General features: G+C 38.3%; 2 protein-coding genes across 3 annotated transcripts in view; one reads left to right on the plus strand and one right to left on the minus strand.

The window, feature by feature from the left end:
- Positions 1-2606: 2606 nt before the first annotated feature.
- THAP10 (THAP domain containing 10) lies at positions 2607-14533 on the minus strand. The gene is made up of 3 exons (XM_059180550.1): positions 14012-14533; positions 3858-4005; positions 2607-3748 (listed from the first exon to the last, which is right to left on the minus strand). The coding sequence occupies exons 1-3, from the start codon at positions 14438-14440 to the stop codon at positions 3558-3560; spliced, it is 768 nt and encodes a 255-aa protein (XP_059036533.1). The 5' UTR covers positions 14441-14533; the 3' UTR covers positions 2607-3557.
- A 256-nt stretch (positions 14534-14789) lies between these two features.
- LRRC49 (leucine rich repeat containing 49) overlaps positions 14790-16397 on the plus strand; it is a 168699-nt gene continuing 167091 nt past the window's right edge. Inside the window, exons 1-2 of one of the 2 annotated variants that reach the window (XM_059180546.1) lie at positions 14790-15075; positions 15728-15784. In XM_059180546.1, the coding sequence (XP_059036529.1) occupies positions 15028-15075; positions 15728-15784 (105 nt within the window). In that variant the 5' untranslated portion in view covers positions 14790-15027. The remainder of the gene's footprint in view (positions 15076-15727; positions 15785-16397) is intronic. The other variant, XM_059180547.1, reaches the window with a different exon arrangement.

The raw sequence follows: 16397 nt of genomic DNA on the forward strand, positions 1-16397 counted from the left end.
TGTTGAACTCACAAAATGGGCAGTGTTCCCTAATTCTTTTTTTTTTTTTTTTTTTAAAGATTTTACTTATTTATTTAACAGAGAGAGATCACAAGTAGGTAGAGAGGCAGGCAGAGAGAGAGGGAGGAAGCAGGCTCCCTGCAGAGCAGAGAGTCCAATGCGGGGCTCAATCCCAGGACCCTGGGACATGACCTGAGCTAAAGGCAGAGGCCCTAACCCACTGAGCCACTCAGGCGCGCCCCCCATTCTTTTCTCTTGAAAGAGTTTATGTAACAATTGCATTTTTTCCTTGTGTGTTTGATAGAAATTATAAGTGAAGCCATCAGGAAATAGACTTTGCTTTGTGAAAGGATTATAATCCAATTCTTTGATATAGAGCAATTCAGATTTCCTGTTTCTTCTTATGTTGGTTTTGATAGTTTGTCTATTTTCAGCTCCAGAATTTCCATTTGGTCCTTTTTTAGAGTTTCTTTTTCTCTTCTGAGATTCCTCACCTCTTTCTTCAATATTGCTGTATTTCCGTGTTTGAACACATTTTTAACATTGTAACAAGTTCTTTCTAAGTTAAATCTTTCTAAAAAGGGGGTGGGGGACACTTGGGTGGCTGAGTCAGTTAAGTGTCTTCCTTCAGCTCAGGTCATAGTCCCAGACTTCTGGGATCGAGTCCCGTATCAGGCTCCCTCTGTGCTCTCTCTCTCTCTCTCTCTCAAGTAAATAAAATCTTTTAAGAAAAATAAAGTTCTTGGGACGCCTGGGTGGCTCAGATGGTTAAGCGGCTGCCTTTGGCTCAGGTCATGATCCCAGCGTCCTGGGATCGAGTCCCACATCGTGCTCCTTGCTTGGCGGGGAGCCTGCTTCTCCCTCTGCCTCAACCAGCCACTCTGTCTGCCTGTGCTCGCTCACTCTCTCTCCCTCTCTCTCTCTGACAAATAAATAAATAAAATCTTAAAAAAAAAAATCTTATCTCTTACAATTCTCTACTTAGTTTATTATCTCCAGATACCCCAGCCTCCTTTTTGTTCCTCAAATACCAGAGCATCTGCCATTCCTATCATGCAGAATGCTCTTCTCTCCAGTCATGACATGACTGCTTCTTCTGATCACCCAGGTCTCTGAGAAAATATTGAATCTTCAGAGAGGCCTTTCCTGATTACCTTACCTATAAAAGCAAACCCTCTCTCCCACCCCAGTTATGTTCTAACATAATTGTTACGATTATGTTCTAACACCTTACTCTGCTTTATTTCCTTCATAGCACTAATCACTATCTAAAATTATTCATCCCTATCTTAGTTTATGGTCTGGCTCCCCTCTAAAAGGAAGCTACTAAGAGGGCAGAATTTTTATCTTACTCACCAATGTATCCTTGGTGGCTAGAACAGTTATCTGGCACAGAGTATGTTTAATAAGTACTTATTACATAAACAAATGAAAAATGATAAGGCAGGTGATGAGGTGTACCTCATTTTCCCCCATTAAACTCTTCTGGCAACAAAAGAAATTAAGATACTGAAAATATGCAAAAAGTAACCAAAATTAGATAAACTAAGTTCCTCATATTTAATTTAAAATAAAGCCAGTATTTCATTACTTTAGGACAGTGAAAATTGCACAATACATTATGGAATCATGTGAATTCACAAAGCAAACATAAATTCTCAATTGGTAAGAGAAAAAAACCTGAAAGGAAAAAAAAGAAAGAAAGAAAGAGAGAAAGAAAGAAAGGAAGAAAGAGAGAAAAAGAGAGAAAGAAGAAGGAAGGAACGCCCTGGAGGAGTGCTTCTTGCACCTCTGGACCCAAATGCTCCCGCTGCCAAGGCAGCCTGCACAAGGATGTCATCTGCACCAGCTGGGACTGCCCCATCTTCTATAGGCGCAAGAAGGAGTGGAAGGACCTGGAAGACCAGGAGCAGCTTCTGAGGAACTTTGGCCCCTCTGGCCCTGAGGCCTGGTGGCCTCTGACAGGGGCAGCTTCTCACTAGGGCTGGGGGTGGTGGAGGGGGCAGTACTGGTGGGGAACTAATAAAGTTCAGGCCTTTTGTTTAAAAAAAAAGGAAGGAAGGAAGGAAGGAAGGGAGATAGGAAGGAAGAAAGGTAGATAGGTTATGGTTGTCAAAGTTGTTTAACACATAAAAATGAAATTTTCACATAAAAAGTGAAATTTGGGGATAAAAGGGCATATGACATTCATTATAATTAATTATTTTATTAATTATATGATTGTAATTAATTAAGGTGGTAGGCTATTTAAAAGCTCAAGGAACGAACAACAGGTACTTACTGATAGCATTTAGCTTCAGAAGGTTTATATGCTTAATTTTAAAACACAATGTTCTCTCAAAACACCAAGTAGTCATCTCAAATTCAAGCCAAAGAAACAGTAACAACAACAACAACAACAGTAGTGTTATGTGTTTAGATAATCATTGTTCAGGCTCACTTCTATTAATATTTTATTTTATTATTCTTTTTAATAAAATTATACCATTCAAATTAAGTCACACATGAAATTAGCTTTGAAAGAAAATCACTTTGGTATATTATTTAAACCTTCTAGGATAAAATGCATGCAAGGTCTTCCAATCATGCGCAATTAACAAGACATGTGAGGTATAAAATGGACATTTATTTTTAATACTCTCAGTAGAAGATCAGAATTATAGTAAGTTTCTCAGAAACAACTGTAACAAATTACTTCATGGTACAAAACTGCTTTAGAAACTTTACTGGTAAATGGCAGATGGGGCAGCTATGTTTCACACCATTAGTTCCCAAATGTAGAATTTGATAGAATGGTATTAATGAGAAAAACCTAATTTTTGAAATTGGGATATGTTAGAAATATAATACTTTTTTTTTGCATGATGTTAATAATTTCAATCTAAATTAATCAAGCTCATTGGTTCGTTGTAATAGGAACCAATGCAAGTAGATTTCATTAACAAGGCAATCCAAGTATATGCAACTCTATCCATGTTTAAATTTATTCCCTTCCAAAATTTTCTGTAAGAGCCATAACTTCACCAGAAATGCTCATAGGGACTGATCTATAGATCCAATAGTATTATGAATGGGCAAACTAATAAATATACAACATAAAAAAATAATAATCAAGGATAAGTCTCCTGGCTCCCAAATCATTTCATAGTACCACACTTGCCTGTGCTTACTACTACCTTCAAGTTATTTAGAAGAGTGACACTCTAACTTGTGAATGTCCTATAAGCCCCATATGAGTGTTGCTTCTGCAGTAAGCTTAAATATTCAGTGCTTAATCTTGATCTGGAAATGCTATTGTGCATTTTGTCTTATATCTCGATTTCCACCAAAAGGATAAAAAGAAAAAAGAAACAAGAGATGAAAGTAGGAGGTGGGGAGGTTTGTGGGCAGGATTAGCTTCGTTATCTTGGCAGGTGGACACATTTTTGCCTTAGAGCTGAACCAATTTTGCTGATACTCAATTATCCCAAAGTGAAAGATTTGCAAGAGCAAATAAGTAATTATGTGAGTGAACATCTGAAAACCTATGGGACATCAAGTCCTTTGACGTTGCATTTTTAACAGGACTCTTCTTTCACCTGCACTGCTATATAAGACAAATCGCTCTGCTCACTCTTGACATCCCAGTCTGCATCTGGGTCACTGGAGTAAATGTCAAAGACGGAGGCACTTCTAGACTGCAATCCCTCGGTCTGAGTAGTGGCGTTACACAATTGTTTTCCGAACACTTTCACTTTGGCCTGAATACCTGAAAGAGAACAAACACATTTGCCTGTGAATTACATTTTGCTTGTCATTTATCTTTCATATACAAAAGATCAATTCAATGATCAGTCAGTTGAAGAGTCCAAACGTACCAACGCTGCGGTGAGGGGGCCTTTTCAGAGACATTTGTGTACTTTTATGCACTGGGCCGTCTTCACAGTGAGTAGGTAATGAAGTGACACCATAAGATAGATTATTAGCAGGGACTTGTGTTTGTTTAACTTCATTTTCACATGTAATCTAAAAATATAAACCAGAGGAGAACCATATCAAAGGTAGCCTAACGAGTATGGTTTTATCTTTCAAAAGGGAGAAGTAGTAAAAGAGTATAAATAATAGTTTTCAAGGTCACATATTAGGAAGACTGGAATTGGAACCCAGGCAAGTTGGCTCCAAAGTCCAAGTTCGTAAGAACTCTGCCATACTGTTGTTTACTATTTGTAAATCATAAATTGCCAACATTCTGGGTAAACAGAAATATTTATTATTTGCTTACAACTCATTATTTTTCCCCTAAATCAATGGCTGTGAGAGCTAATAGTACTTGTATTAAATTATTGGATATCCTAGCAGTAGCATTATTCTGGAAAGCCTGATCATCAGTCTTTTGTACCTTATAGAGAAATACTTAAACAAAATAATATGGCTGACTTTAATGTTTTTATGCCTTCCTGAGAAAAAATTACAATGTGAAATGGAAATTTTGATCTGTGGGGGAAGTAAGAGGTAGAAAGAAAAAGGACTTGGATTCTTAGATGGTAACATTACTACTAGGTATTTATCCAAAGGATACAAACATAATGATTCGAAGGGGCACGTGCACCCCAATGTTTAAGCAGCAATGTCCACAATAGCCAAAATATGGAAAGAGCCCAGATGTTCATCAACAAATGGATAAAGATGATGTGGCTATATATATATATATATATATATATATATATATATATATATATATATAATGGACTATTACTCAGCCATCAAAAAGAATGAAATTTCCCATATGCAATGACATGGATGGAACTAGAGGGTATTATGCTAAGCTAAATAAAAGAATAAATATTATTTCTTATAATATTATTATAATAATAATATTATATAATAATAATATTAAAAATATTAAATAATAGTATTATTTCTCTGAGTAGTCACAGAAAGACAAATACCATATGATTTCACTCATATGTAGAATTCAAGAAACAGAACAGATGAACACAGGGGAAGGGAAGGAAAAATAAAATAAGATGAAAACAGAGAGGGAAGCAAACCTTAAGAGACGCTTAAGTATGGAGAGCAAGCAGGGTTGCTGGAGGGGAGGTGCTGGGGATGGGGTAACTGGGTGATGGGAATTAGGGAGGGCACTGATGGAGTGAGCCCTGCGTGTTCTATGCAACTAATGAATCACCACTGAAAAATATTTTAGCTGGCTTCCATAGTTGCTGGAACATAGGCCATTAACACCCAAGTTAAAGAAACTGTGAAGAAACTTTTGTGAAGAATCCCTTTGTTGTAGGTTTTTTTTTTTTTTTTTTTAAGATTTTTATTTATTTATTTATGAGAGACAGAGAGAGAAGCAGAGGCAGAGAAAGAAATAGGTTCCCCACGGAGCAGGAGCCTGGCATGGGACTCGAACCCAGGTCCCCAGGATCGTGACCTGAACTGAAGGCATAAGCTTACCTGACTGAGCCATCCAGGTGCCCTGAAGAGTGTTTTTGTAACAGGAATAATTATACCTAATATTACTGAGGACTTAAATCAAAATATAAGGCTTACCTTTTCATTTGTGTCTATGAAATTATGACCAATTTCTATTGGCTGTATCTACTTCTAAGCCAAGCATTATAAAAATCTATAATAAGTAATATTTCTTTAGAAAACAGGTTTATGCCTGGAAAAATGGCATTTTAGGAACTTAATCAGGCTTTTAAAAATGACTTCTGTTCCCATTAGAATAATAATTTTTATCACTGAGAAAAATTTGCGCCAGAGAAGCAAAAATAAACTAAAAATTAGCCATCATCTCTTTATCTGTAGCTAACAACTTTGTATTTTAGAACTTTTTTGGTCTTTTCCATATATGTTTTTTTAATTGGAATAATCTGTTTTATAACCTTGTTTTTTCCTTTAATATATCATGTTTCAATGTTATTAAATATTCTACATAATTTTTATGGCTGTATAACATCTATTGCATAGATACACTATAACCTATTAAAATAATCTATATTAGAATTTTTTTAAAAGATTTTATTTATTTATTTGACAGAGAGAGAGATCACAAGTAGGCAGAGAGGCAGGCAGGGTGGGGGCAGGATCCCGCTAAGCAGAGAGCCCGATGTGGGGCTTGATCCCAGGACCCTGAGATCATGACCTGAGCCGGAGGCAGAGGCCCAACTGATCTGAGCCAGAGGTAGAGGCCCAACTCACTGAGCCACCCAGGCGTCCCTATATTGAAATTTTTGAAAATAAATCTTTTGTGCACATATCTGATTATTTCTTCTTCATATTAAAAGGTTAATATGAATTTCCAAATACATCATTGATCAGCTGGAATGTAAGTTAAAAGAAAACATCTGAAATGAGGCAGAAAGAGACTAAAGTTTGGAAATTATAGAAAAGATCACAAGAGACAAAGCGGGTAAGATGAGAAAGTATCATATATGATATAAATTGTAGTACCGGAGGAAAAGAGAGAGAAAATGGGACAGAAGCACTGTTTGAGCAAATAATATCTGAAAATTCACCAAAATGGAGAGAAGATATTAAGACATGGTTTTACAAAAGTGCTATTTGTATTTATCAAAATAAAAACAAAGAAAGACATGCCTATGCACTTTACAGTAAAACTGGAAAACAAAAAAATATTAGAAGCAGCCAGAGGAAAAAGATACATTCTCTTGAAAGGGACAATCGGAGGAGAGTAATGCCAAAATTCTGAAGGATTCAGAAAGATCGCAAATAAAAGGATGTAAAAAGATGTCCTATGCCAACGCTAATCTAAAGAAAGCTGATGTTGCTATATTAGCACTACATAACACAAAAACTGTTAGAATTAGAAGATCGAATACATAAATTCAAAATCACAGTGGAAGATTTTTAACATGCCTCTCCCAGTAATTAATACAGTAAGTAGACAAAAATTCAGTAAGAATAGAGAACCTGTAAGCACAATTAATAGATATATGTGGAACACATACTCAACTGCAGAACATGCATTCACCTCAAGTGCACATGGAACATTATAAAAACTGATCTATGTTTTGCCTAATACAAGTTTCAATAAATTCAAATGATTAAATTCATATGCTGTAAGCTGTCTGGCCACAGTGTAACTGACCTGGAAATCGATAACAAAAATAGAACTACAAAATGCCTGTATGTTTGGAAATTTAAAAACCCACTTCTAAATTACTCATGAAAAGATAAGAGAGAAATTTAGGATGAAAATAAAAGGATACTTTAAGCTAAAGAATCATATTCTATATCAAAAAACTTATGGGACTCAATGCCATGCTTACAAGGGAATTTATAGTCTTAAGTGCACAAAAGACTAAAGAAAAACTAATTAGGCTTAATTAATTTAGAGTAGAATCATTAACATCACACAAAACATTTATTCCACAAAATATTTCTAACATATCCTCATTTCAGAAGTCAGTTTTTCCTATATTAAAACCACTATAGGGAATTCTACAATTGGGAAATAAGCATGTGAAACTCAAATGCCTCTTTGGCTATTAATATGAAAGTTCTGGAAACCCATGATCCAATTTAAACTCTCAAGAAGTTACAAGAACAGTAAATAAAAATTTTTTAAAAAATTCAAAAAGTATAGGAATCAAGAGTGAGCTATAGGAGCGCCTGGGTGACTCAGTGGGTTAAAGCCTCTGCTTTCGGCTCAGGTCAAACTCAGGGTCCTGGGATTGAGTCCCGCATCAGGCTCTCTGCTCAGCAGGGAGCCTGCTTCTTCCCTCTCTCTCTCTGCCTGCTTCTCTGCCTACTTGTGATCTCTGTCTGTCAAATAAATAAATAAAATCTAAAAAAAAAAAGAGTGAGCTATAACGTAAACTATGGCACTTGGGTAATAGTGATGGGTCAATGTAGGTTCATCAGTTCTAACGAATGTACCAACTCTGGTGGGGATGTTGATATTGGAGGTGACTGCGCATGTGTCTCTATAGTCCCCTCAGTTTTGCTGTGAACCTAAAACTTCTTAAAAAAAAAAAACCCTAAGTCTTACAAAAATAATTTTTAAAATACTGGAAAAAAATTTTAAGATGTTTATTTATTTGACAGAGAGAGACAGAGATAGCCACAGAGAGTAAGAGTGGGGAGGAAAAGGGAGAAGCAGGCTCCCCTTGAGCAGGGAGCCACACAGAGGCCTTGATCCCAGGACCCTGGGATCATGACCTGAACCAAAGGCAGACACTTTATCCACTGAACCACCCAGATGCCCCACTACTGGAAAATTTTCTTAAAAATTTAAGCAGCGGGATAAAATATGAAGTATTTGGAAATTCGTGTTTTGTCTTCACATAAGCAAGCAAGTTGGTTATTCTGATATTCTTCGCATGAAATACCACATCTTAATATGTACAGATAACTTTAAGTGAAGTTTTCACTTTTTTAACAAGTTTGCTTAATGGAAAAATAGAAGCAAATATGTGTTAATCATTTAGCTCAGTACTATATAAATCTAACCTAGCAACTAAAAAATCAAAGTTGAAAAAAATAAGTACCAGGAAGGAAAAATGACAGAAAATAATGGAAAAAAGAAAAACCAAACCTAGAAAGAAGACCAAGAAGTCCGTTTATTCCTTGAAAAGATTAATAAAAATTGATAAACACCTGATGAAGCAGATAAAAAACTGAATGAAAAAGCAAAAATCATATAGAATACATACAGATCATATAGCATTTTAAAAGGTAAAAAATTATTATAACTTTGGGTCAATATATTTGAAAACTTTGACAAATTTTTAGAAAAGTATAATTTATCAAAGTACAGAAACAAAAAACTGAATAGCGCTATAACTGTAAAAAAAAAAATGAATCCATCATTAAAAATCTTCCCACAAGAAACACCTAGATGGTGCAGGTGGTCGAGCATCCAACTCTTGGTTTCCTCTCAGGTCGTGATCTCAAGGTCATGAGATCAAGCCGTGCAGTGGGCTCTGTTCTTAGCACGAAGTCTGCTTGAAATTCTCTCTGCGCCTCCTGCTTGTGTGCACACGCTCTAAAATAAATAAATAATCTTAAAAAAAATCTTCCCACAGGGAAAACTCCAGGACTAGGTAAGGACCTGGTATCTTTATCAGCAAACTCTACCAAATATTAATATCAAATTTATTAATGACTATATGCCAATTTTTAGAATCATTTCCAGAGAATGATATGAGGAAATAACTCCACATTAGTCAGCATAATCTTGATACCAAATCTGAGAAAGACATTTTTTTTTCTTTTAAGATTTTCTTTATTTATTTGTCAGACAGACAGAGGCAGGCAGAGGGAGAAGCAGGCTCCCTGCCCAGCAAGAAGTCCAATGTGGGGCTCAATCCCAGGATCCTAGGATCATGACCTGAGCTGAAGGCAGATGCTTAACCTACTGAGCCACCCAGGCACCCCTGAGAAAGGCATTTCAAGAAAGAAAAATTACAGACTGAGTTTGCCCATGAACACATATGTAAAAATCCCAAGTATTAGCAAATCAAATCAAGCAATATTTAAAAGAGTAATACACCTTGGCCAAAATGTGTTTATTTCAGCCATGCAAGTTTGGTTCTGTATTTCAAAACCAGGTAATATAATTCAACACAATAACAGAATAACGGACAAAATATATGATCATGAATAGATTCAGAAAAAGCACTTGATCTAATTTAACATCATTTATGATTTACATCTGTAGCAAAAACTAGGAATAGACAGGAGTAAAAAAACTGCAAAAAAAAAACTGTAGCAAAAATCATATAAAATGGTAAACTTAAAGGCTTTCCCTCTGGAAATAAGAATGAGAAAAAGGATTCCTCATCACCTTTTTGGTTCCCAACATTGTACTGAATTTCTAGTTAGCATAGCAGGAATAGAAAATAAAAGCACAAACATCAAAAACTATTTGCTGACATGTTATAGACATGTAGAAAGTTGGAAAATATCTATAAATTATTGGAATAAATAGGTTTTCACAAGGTTTCTGGATACAAGGTCAACAAAGATCAATTTATCTACATAAATACATAAAAATAAAATTTTAAATACTGTTTATAATAGCAAAATAAAATAGGAATAAATTTAATAAAAGATGTTCAAAACCTTTACATAGAATGCCATAAAATATTTTTAAGAGGAACATAAGAACCCAGGTAAATGTAGGGATACACTACATTCATGGATTGGAAGAACTGTTATTGTCAATATGTCTTTCTCCCCACATTCATTTATAAATTCCATGTAGCCCCAATCAAATCCCAGTAAATAATTTGTGGAAATTGACAAACCAATTCTACGATATATATGGAAGTTTAAGGAGCCCCAAATAGCCTAAGACATCTATGAAGATGAAGAAGGTAAGAGAAATTGATTAATTAAATGTTGATTCTTAATATAAGCTACAATAATTAAGGTACTATCATACTGTTGCAAAAATATGCAAATTGATAAATGGGCAGAATTTAAAAATGTGGAAACAGACGTAATGTGTACATAGAAACTTAACTAATGACAAAGTTGATGCTATAGGATGAGGAAATGCTAGTCTTTTCAATAGAAGAGGCTGAGTCAATTGGATATGTGGGAAAAAATGAAACTTAAACCCTATCTCACATCATAAACAAAAGTCAATTCTGAATGGGCTGTAGATCTGAATGTAAAAATTAAAAGCAATTAAATTTATAGAAGGCAGTATAAGCGTGTTTTAAGCATTAAACATATAGAAAAATGTTGGTAAGTTGGTTGGCATTAAAATTAAGACTTTCAGTACATCAAAAGACACTATTAAGAAGGAAGAGGCAAAGGCACAGTGGGAGAAGATATTTGAAACATATTCAATTGACAAAGAAAGCCAGAATTTATTAAGAATCCGAAATCAATAAAAGTAAGATAGCCCAATAGAAAAATGGGCATATCACCAAAGAGGCTATCCACATGTTCAATTAACATCTGAAAAGGTGTTCCCTTACTAATTTCATTTACAAAATGGGAAATGCAATGTAAACCACCACTACACACCTTGCAAAAGGACTCAAATGTGGAAGTCTGAGAAACCAAGTGTAGGCAAGAATGAGGAACAATGTAAACTCTCACAGGCTGCTAGAAAAGTGTGAACTGGTATGACTATTTTAAAAAATCGCTTGGAATTATTTATTGCAGTTTAGCATAATACCATGTCCCAGCAACTGTAGGTATATACCATGAGAAATGTGTGCATGTATGAAAAAGACATGTTCAAAAATGCATATAGCAGCATTACTTATAATCGCCCCCAAGTGGTAACAACCTAGATGTCCAAATAGAGTAGAATAGAGACATTTTTTGGCATTTTCATACAATGGAGCACTATATAATAATTAAAACAAATTTCCGATATATATGAAACTATATGGATGAACCTCACAAATATATTGTTGAACAAAGAAGCCAGAGGCAAGAAATGCCTATATAATGGTTCTATTTTATGAGGCTTACAAAAAAAAAAAAAAAAAAAAAAAAAAGCAAACTTGTTTTCTCCAAGGAGTGAAGGCTTCAGCTTAGGTGATACAGGGGTCCCTGGGTTGCTAGCAGTGTTCGATTTCTTTGGGCTGTCTAGTGGCTACACTTGTTCAGTCTGTGTTAATTTAATGACAATATTTGTCCACTTCCCTGCATATTTTTACATTTCAATTAGACAATTTAAAAAATACAGCTGGATAAAAAATAAGAAGGAAAATAATCACAGCCTCATGAAGTAAGATATCAGATAGTACATAGTACTCCTCAGAGCCCCCTTTCTCCTGGGAGATGGTCCCTAATCTTTTCTCAAGCTCCCTGCAGATAGGGAATATTCAGTTACATTTATCCACATAAAACCCAACTATCCAGAACAGTATCTATAATAGCCCTCTATAAATGTTATACAATGCCTGGAAATTAGATTTTTAGTCAGTTGCTCCTGGAATTGGAAAAACAGTGAGTGGGGAAAGGAGCCAGAGGTCGCACAAGTACTTTCTTAGCAATGTTTCTAGGGCTACTCAATCCAGACCTGGCTAAAAATATATTGCTATCAACTCTAAACTCTTTTTAACCTTATATACTTCTAAAGTAACTATTACTTAGTTTCCTAATAAACAGCAAGTATATTAATTGCATTAATATGGATTGTTAGAAATGTTGGCTAGATATATTAATATATATAATATTCTAATAGCAAAGTAGGTTTGGTATGTACTCTGGATCTCCTCAAGGTTAGCCTTTGTTATAAAATCTTTGATTGTTTCACTAGGCTGGCTTTTCTTCTCCTGAGTTTTGATAGGGTGGTATAATTATGAGGAAGTAAAAAGGTAAAAGGGTGTGCATGGCATGTTCAATGCTCCTTTTACTACATATTTGAATTTGTGTATTATATATGTGCTTAGGTAAAGGTTGGATGAGTGTGATAGTGGACAGATAATTAAAGGAAGGGGCAGATGTCTTGACTGGTACACAGCCTGGTGAGAAGGGCAGCTGGCTGAGAACTGAAAATTCCATTATAGTACAAAAAAGTGTTCTTAGAGTCTCATAATCACTACACAAATATTTATTGAATTCCTAAAATTTGCGAAATATTGTCTAGGTACTGCCAATACAATAATGAACATGTCAGATAGGACCCCTGCTCTCACGGAGCTTACATTCTAATGTGAAGACAGACATTAAGCAAATGACACAATTATTTCATGACAACTGTGATGTGTTATTGAAGTATGTATGATACCAAAGCATATGAACTATATGAAGAATGAAAATATATAATTAGGGGACCAAAGGGGAAGGACGTTTAAATTGATTTTTGAAGTAAAAAGACTTAATTGATGATAATGGGGAATGGGAGGAGCATAATTCCAGGGCATTACATGAAACAAATGAGTGAAGGCTTGTTGGTAGGAAGGAACATAGCATGTTCAAAAATGGAAAAGATCAACATGACTGGTGTATATGGCGCAACAAGGGACAGTGGCCTTGGATAGGACTAGTATGGTAGGCAAAAAGCGTGCAAGGACACGTAGGATGTGTTAGTAATTTTGCTCTTAATCCTAGTAATACCAGGATACCTTAAAAGTGTCTTAAGCATGCATTCCAATGTAGGAAGCAGGCTGGTATTTCAGAAAGTGTTTTGGTCTGGCAATTGGATCTAGAGCAACTATTACAGGCCTGTGAGGAAATTCTTAATCTCCTGGATTGACATCCTTGTGTATAAAGTTTGAGTCTGGGCTAAAGAGGGCTTAGTCAAAGCCAAAATGTCAGTTACGGATCAGCTGACGATCACTTGGTGAACTCTTCCCATCTCTCGAAATGGATACCTTTTAGATCCAACCAAAAGTCGTAATTTAATCTCTGGGATGGTGATAGGGCTGATGCTTGATTATCTCAAAGAAGGCTGGGCAGTCTTCATTAAGATGGGAAGTGGGAAGAAGATCTGGTGCCCGGATGCAAAACAAGTCTAGTCCGTGCTTGTGAGGACTAGTCAGGCAGCAGAAGAGGGCAAGGTGAGAACATGAAGCTCACTAGGATGTTTTAACTTACAGGGAGCGAGTCAAGAGGAAGTTGAGGGGCGCGAAGAGATATATCAGCAAACCCCATTTTCATCCGTGGCTCCACACCCCCCCTTCCCTCACCATATTGGCAGTTAAAATCATTTCCTAAAGCTCAGGTTAATGTCGAGCAAGAACAGTTACAAGCATCCTTTTCCTTGAGATTTGCGCAAATGGGACCCTTTTTATTTAAAAAGTCTGCAGCGGACCGTGAAGGCGACTCTATAATCTAAAGGATAAGAGTGTGCGTTTGTGGGAGTCCGAGGGAGGGAGGATGAGGCAGAAGCAAACTATGTAACTCCCCAGCGTTCATGTCAAACAGGACCTGGCGATCCCCGCTACAGCACCCTCCTAATCTTACGGATGGGAAAACGGAACCCTTCGAGGGGAGATGACCCTCCCCAGGTGACACTAGTGGCACAGCCGAGCCACAGTCTGGGGGTCCTTCCGCGACCCTCGGTGGACTTCTGATGTCCCTTTACCTGTGAAGGCGCAGCCCTCTTCCTGGCCCGGAGGAGCGTACAGGAGGCTGGCCGCGGGGCGGCCTCTGCCTGCCTGCCTGCCTGGGGCTCTCCTCCCTTTTCGGGGCCGCCCGCGTGTTCTCCCTCTTCTTCCCCCTTAGGTGCCGGGGCGGACACCCGGTGCAGGGTGGGCACGGCGCCCGCTACGAGCCTCAGGCGCTGGGAGAAGCGCAGGTTCTTCTGGATAACCGAAGAGACGTCGAAACAGGCCGGAGCGAAGTGGTCCGAGCAGATGACAGAGCGGTCATTGCCCCCGTACCAGTCGGCGCGGCGGCCCCGCACGAAGCGGTCCCACAGCAGCCGCACCGCCCGGTCCTTGGGGAAGCGGAACAGCGACTTCCCGGACTTGGTGGTGTTGCCGCAGTGGGCGGCCACGCAGCGCGCCGGCATCGCCGCGGCCTCAGCCTCCGCACGCCCGCGCGCTCCCAGCCGGGGAGACGCCGGTCCCCCTGCGCCAGGCCGCGCGGCGCGGCGCCTCGTGCGTGCCCCTACCTCCGGCCACCGGAAGTCCCGAGCTGGGGCCCCACAGGGGAGTACGCGGTGCTCGGATATCGGCCTCCGTCCGCCCGCGGCGGTCCTCCCCGGAGAGCAGGGCGCCACCGGCAGCGGGATCCAAATTTCGCGCGGGCCGAACTGAGGTGGGCCGTAAAGAGGGACGGACCGGAAGTGGTGGTTGTCACAGCTACCGAGGCGGCCGGCCTCTTCCCCGTGTCCTCCTCCCCACACTCCCGCTCCGTTTGCACGAGGCCAGGAAAGCAGGACGAGGAAGTGCGGACGCACCGGACCCCAGCAAACATCAGCGGAGGCTCTACCGACCGGGTGGGCCCCGCGATTTGGGAGAGGACCAAACCGGAAATGGTCGTCTCCATGGTAACCCCTGAGCGGGTTGCCTGGGAGATGACCCCTTTCGGTGTCTGAGTCTCCGCTGTATCGTCGCTTCCAAGGCAGATCTAACAGATCCTGGACTGTCTCCTGCCATGATTCCCGGGAAGTACCGCTCTGTTTCTGGCCGGGCTGCGAATAACGTAGGTTGGGTCTTGTGCCTTTCCTTCTCCCCCCGTTCGTATCGTTCTTTCTGACTGGCGTCTTTGTCCTAGGTGATGGGCTGTATTATTGGGACCAGGATCGCTGAATCCACTCAAGCTATTGTCTGACCGAGGCTTGAGATTCGTGGACTGGACCAAGGCACTTGGAGGGTATTTAATATTGTGTGATGGGTAGTCAAAGTCTTGTCCAGGTTCTTGGCTTCCAGAAGGTGGAGCTGGTCTGCTGTGAAAGGCTAAGACTCATTTCACTTCTTTTAACCAGTCGGTTTCCCACCCCTTCTCTTATTTAAGGGGGGGAAAAATGTATTATTGATAGGCACTCCACCTCCTTCACCTGTCCTATTGAGATATTTACGTAGACTTGAAATGGCAAGTGTCAGATACCTCAGGTTATAAGGTGGAGGGTTACATCGCTGCAGACATCTTGGGAAATAAATCACAGGGAAACCTTTTAATTCTTAGTCGCGATTTTATTGTTTTCAGCAGATCGTCAGAACATGATCATTTACCACAAACGAAAAGCAAGCATTCTGTTTTATACTAAGTGTTTGTTATCTGTACCAGTTTGGGGAGAAATATGTGTGTATTTAAATTAAGAGAGTATTTTATGCTATAATTTTTTACGTTGCAGGTGAATTGTGGGCTTCATCTGGTTATTCAAACATCGTCGCTTCCTGAAAAAAGCAAAGTAAGATTTAAGCAGATTTATATTTAAATCGAAGATAAATTATTTTATAACCTACACAAATAACAGCATGATTTAAAGAGTAGAGCTAAAATAATTTTTATTCTCTGCCCACCTAAAGTAAAAAAACCTCTTTAAAAAACTGATTCTTACTTCACCGATTACAAGAGGTGGGTTTTGTTTTGTTTTGTTTTTTATATTTAAACATTTCTTAAGTCAGGATTCTTCTTAAAATTGATGGCACATCATAATCGAATTAGGAAAGTTTTTTTCTTTCTTAGTAGTGAGTAAAATGATGGTATGTCTTGCTACTGATGGCATCTTATAATGGATAAAATGTAATAATATGGGGGATATATCTACAGATTCCATTTATAATCAGGTGAGAACATAATAGATTAGCAGTGAAACTATATTGGGCTTAATACTATTTAGAAGTTAAGATGTAAACACAAGATTCTTTTTTCCCAGATTTGCATACAATATCCGCTGGCCTTTCCATTATTTCTAGCTTTAGATTTGATTTTTGAGATACATGTTTTTCTTTCCCTCCTGTCTCACCTCAGCACTCAGACCTACTCATCTACCTCCCACAGAACTGTCTCAAGACACAAAA

The sequence above is a fragment of the Mustela lutreola genome, chromosome 7, assembly GCF_030435805.1.
Source record: "Mustela lutreola isolate mMusLut2 chromosome 7, mMusLut2.pri, whole genome shotgun sequence".
In the NCBI taxonomy this organism is placed as follows: domain Eukaryota; kingdom Metazoa; phylum Chordata; class Mammalia; order Carnivora; family Mustelidae; genus Mustela; species Mustela lutreola.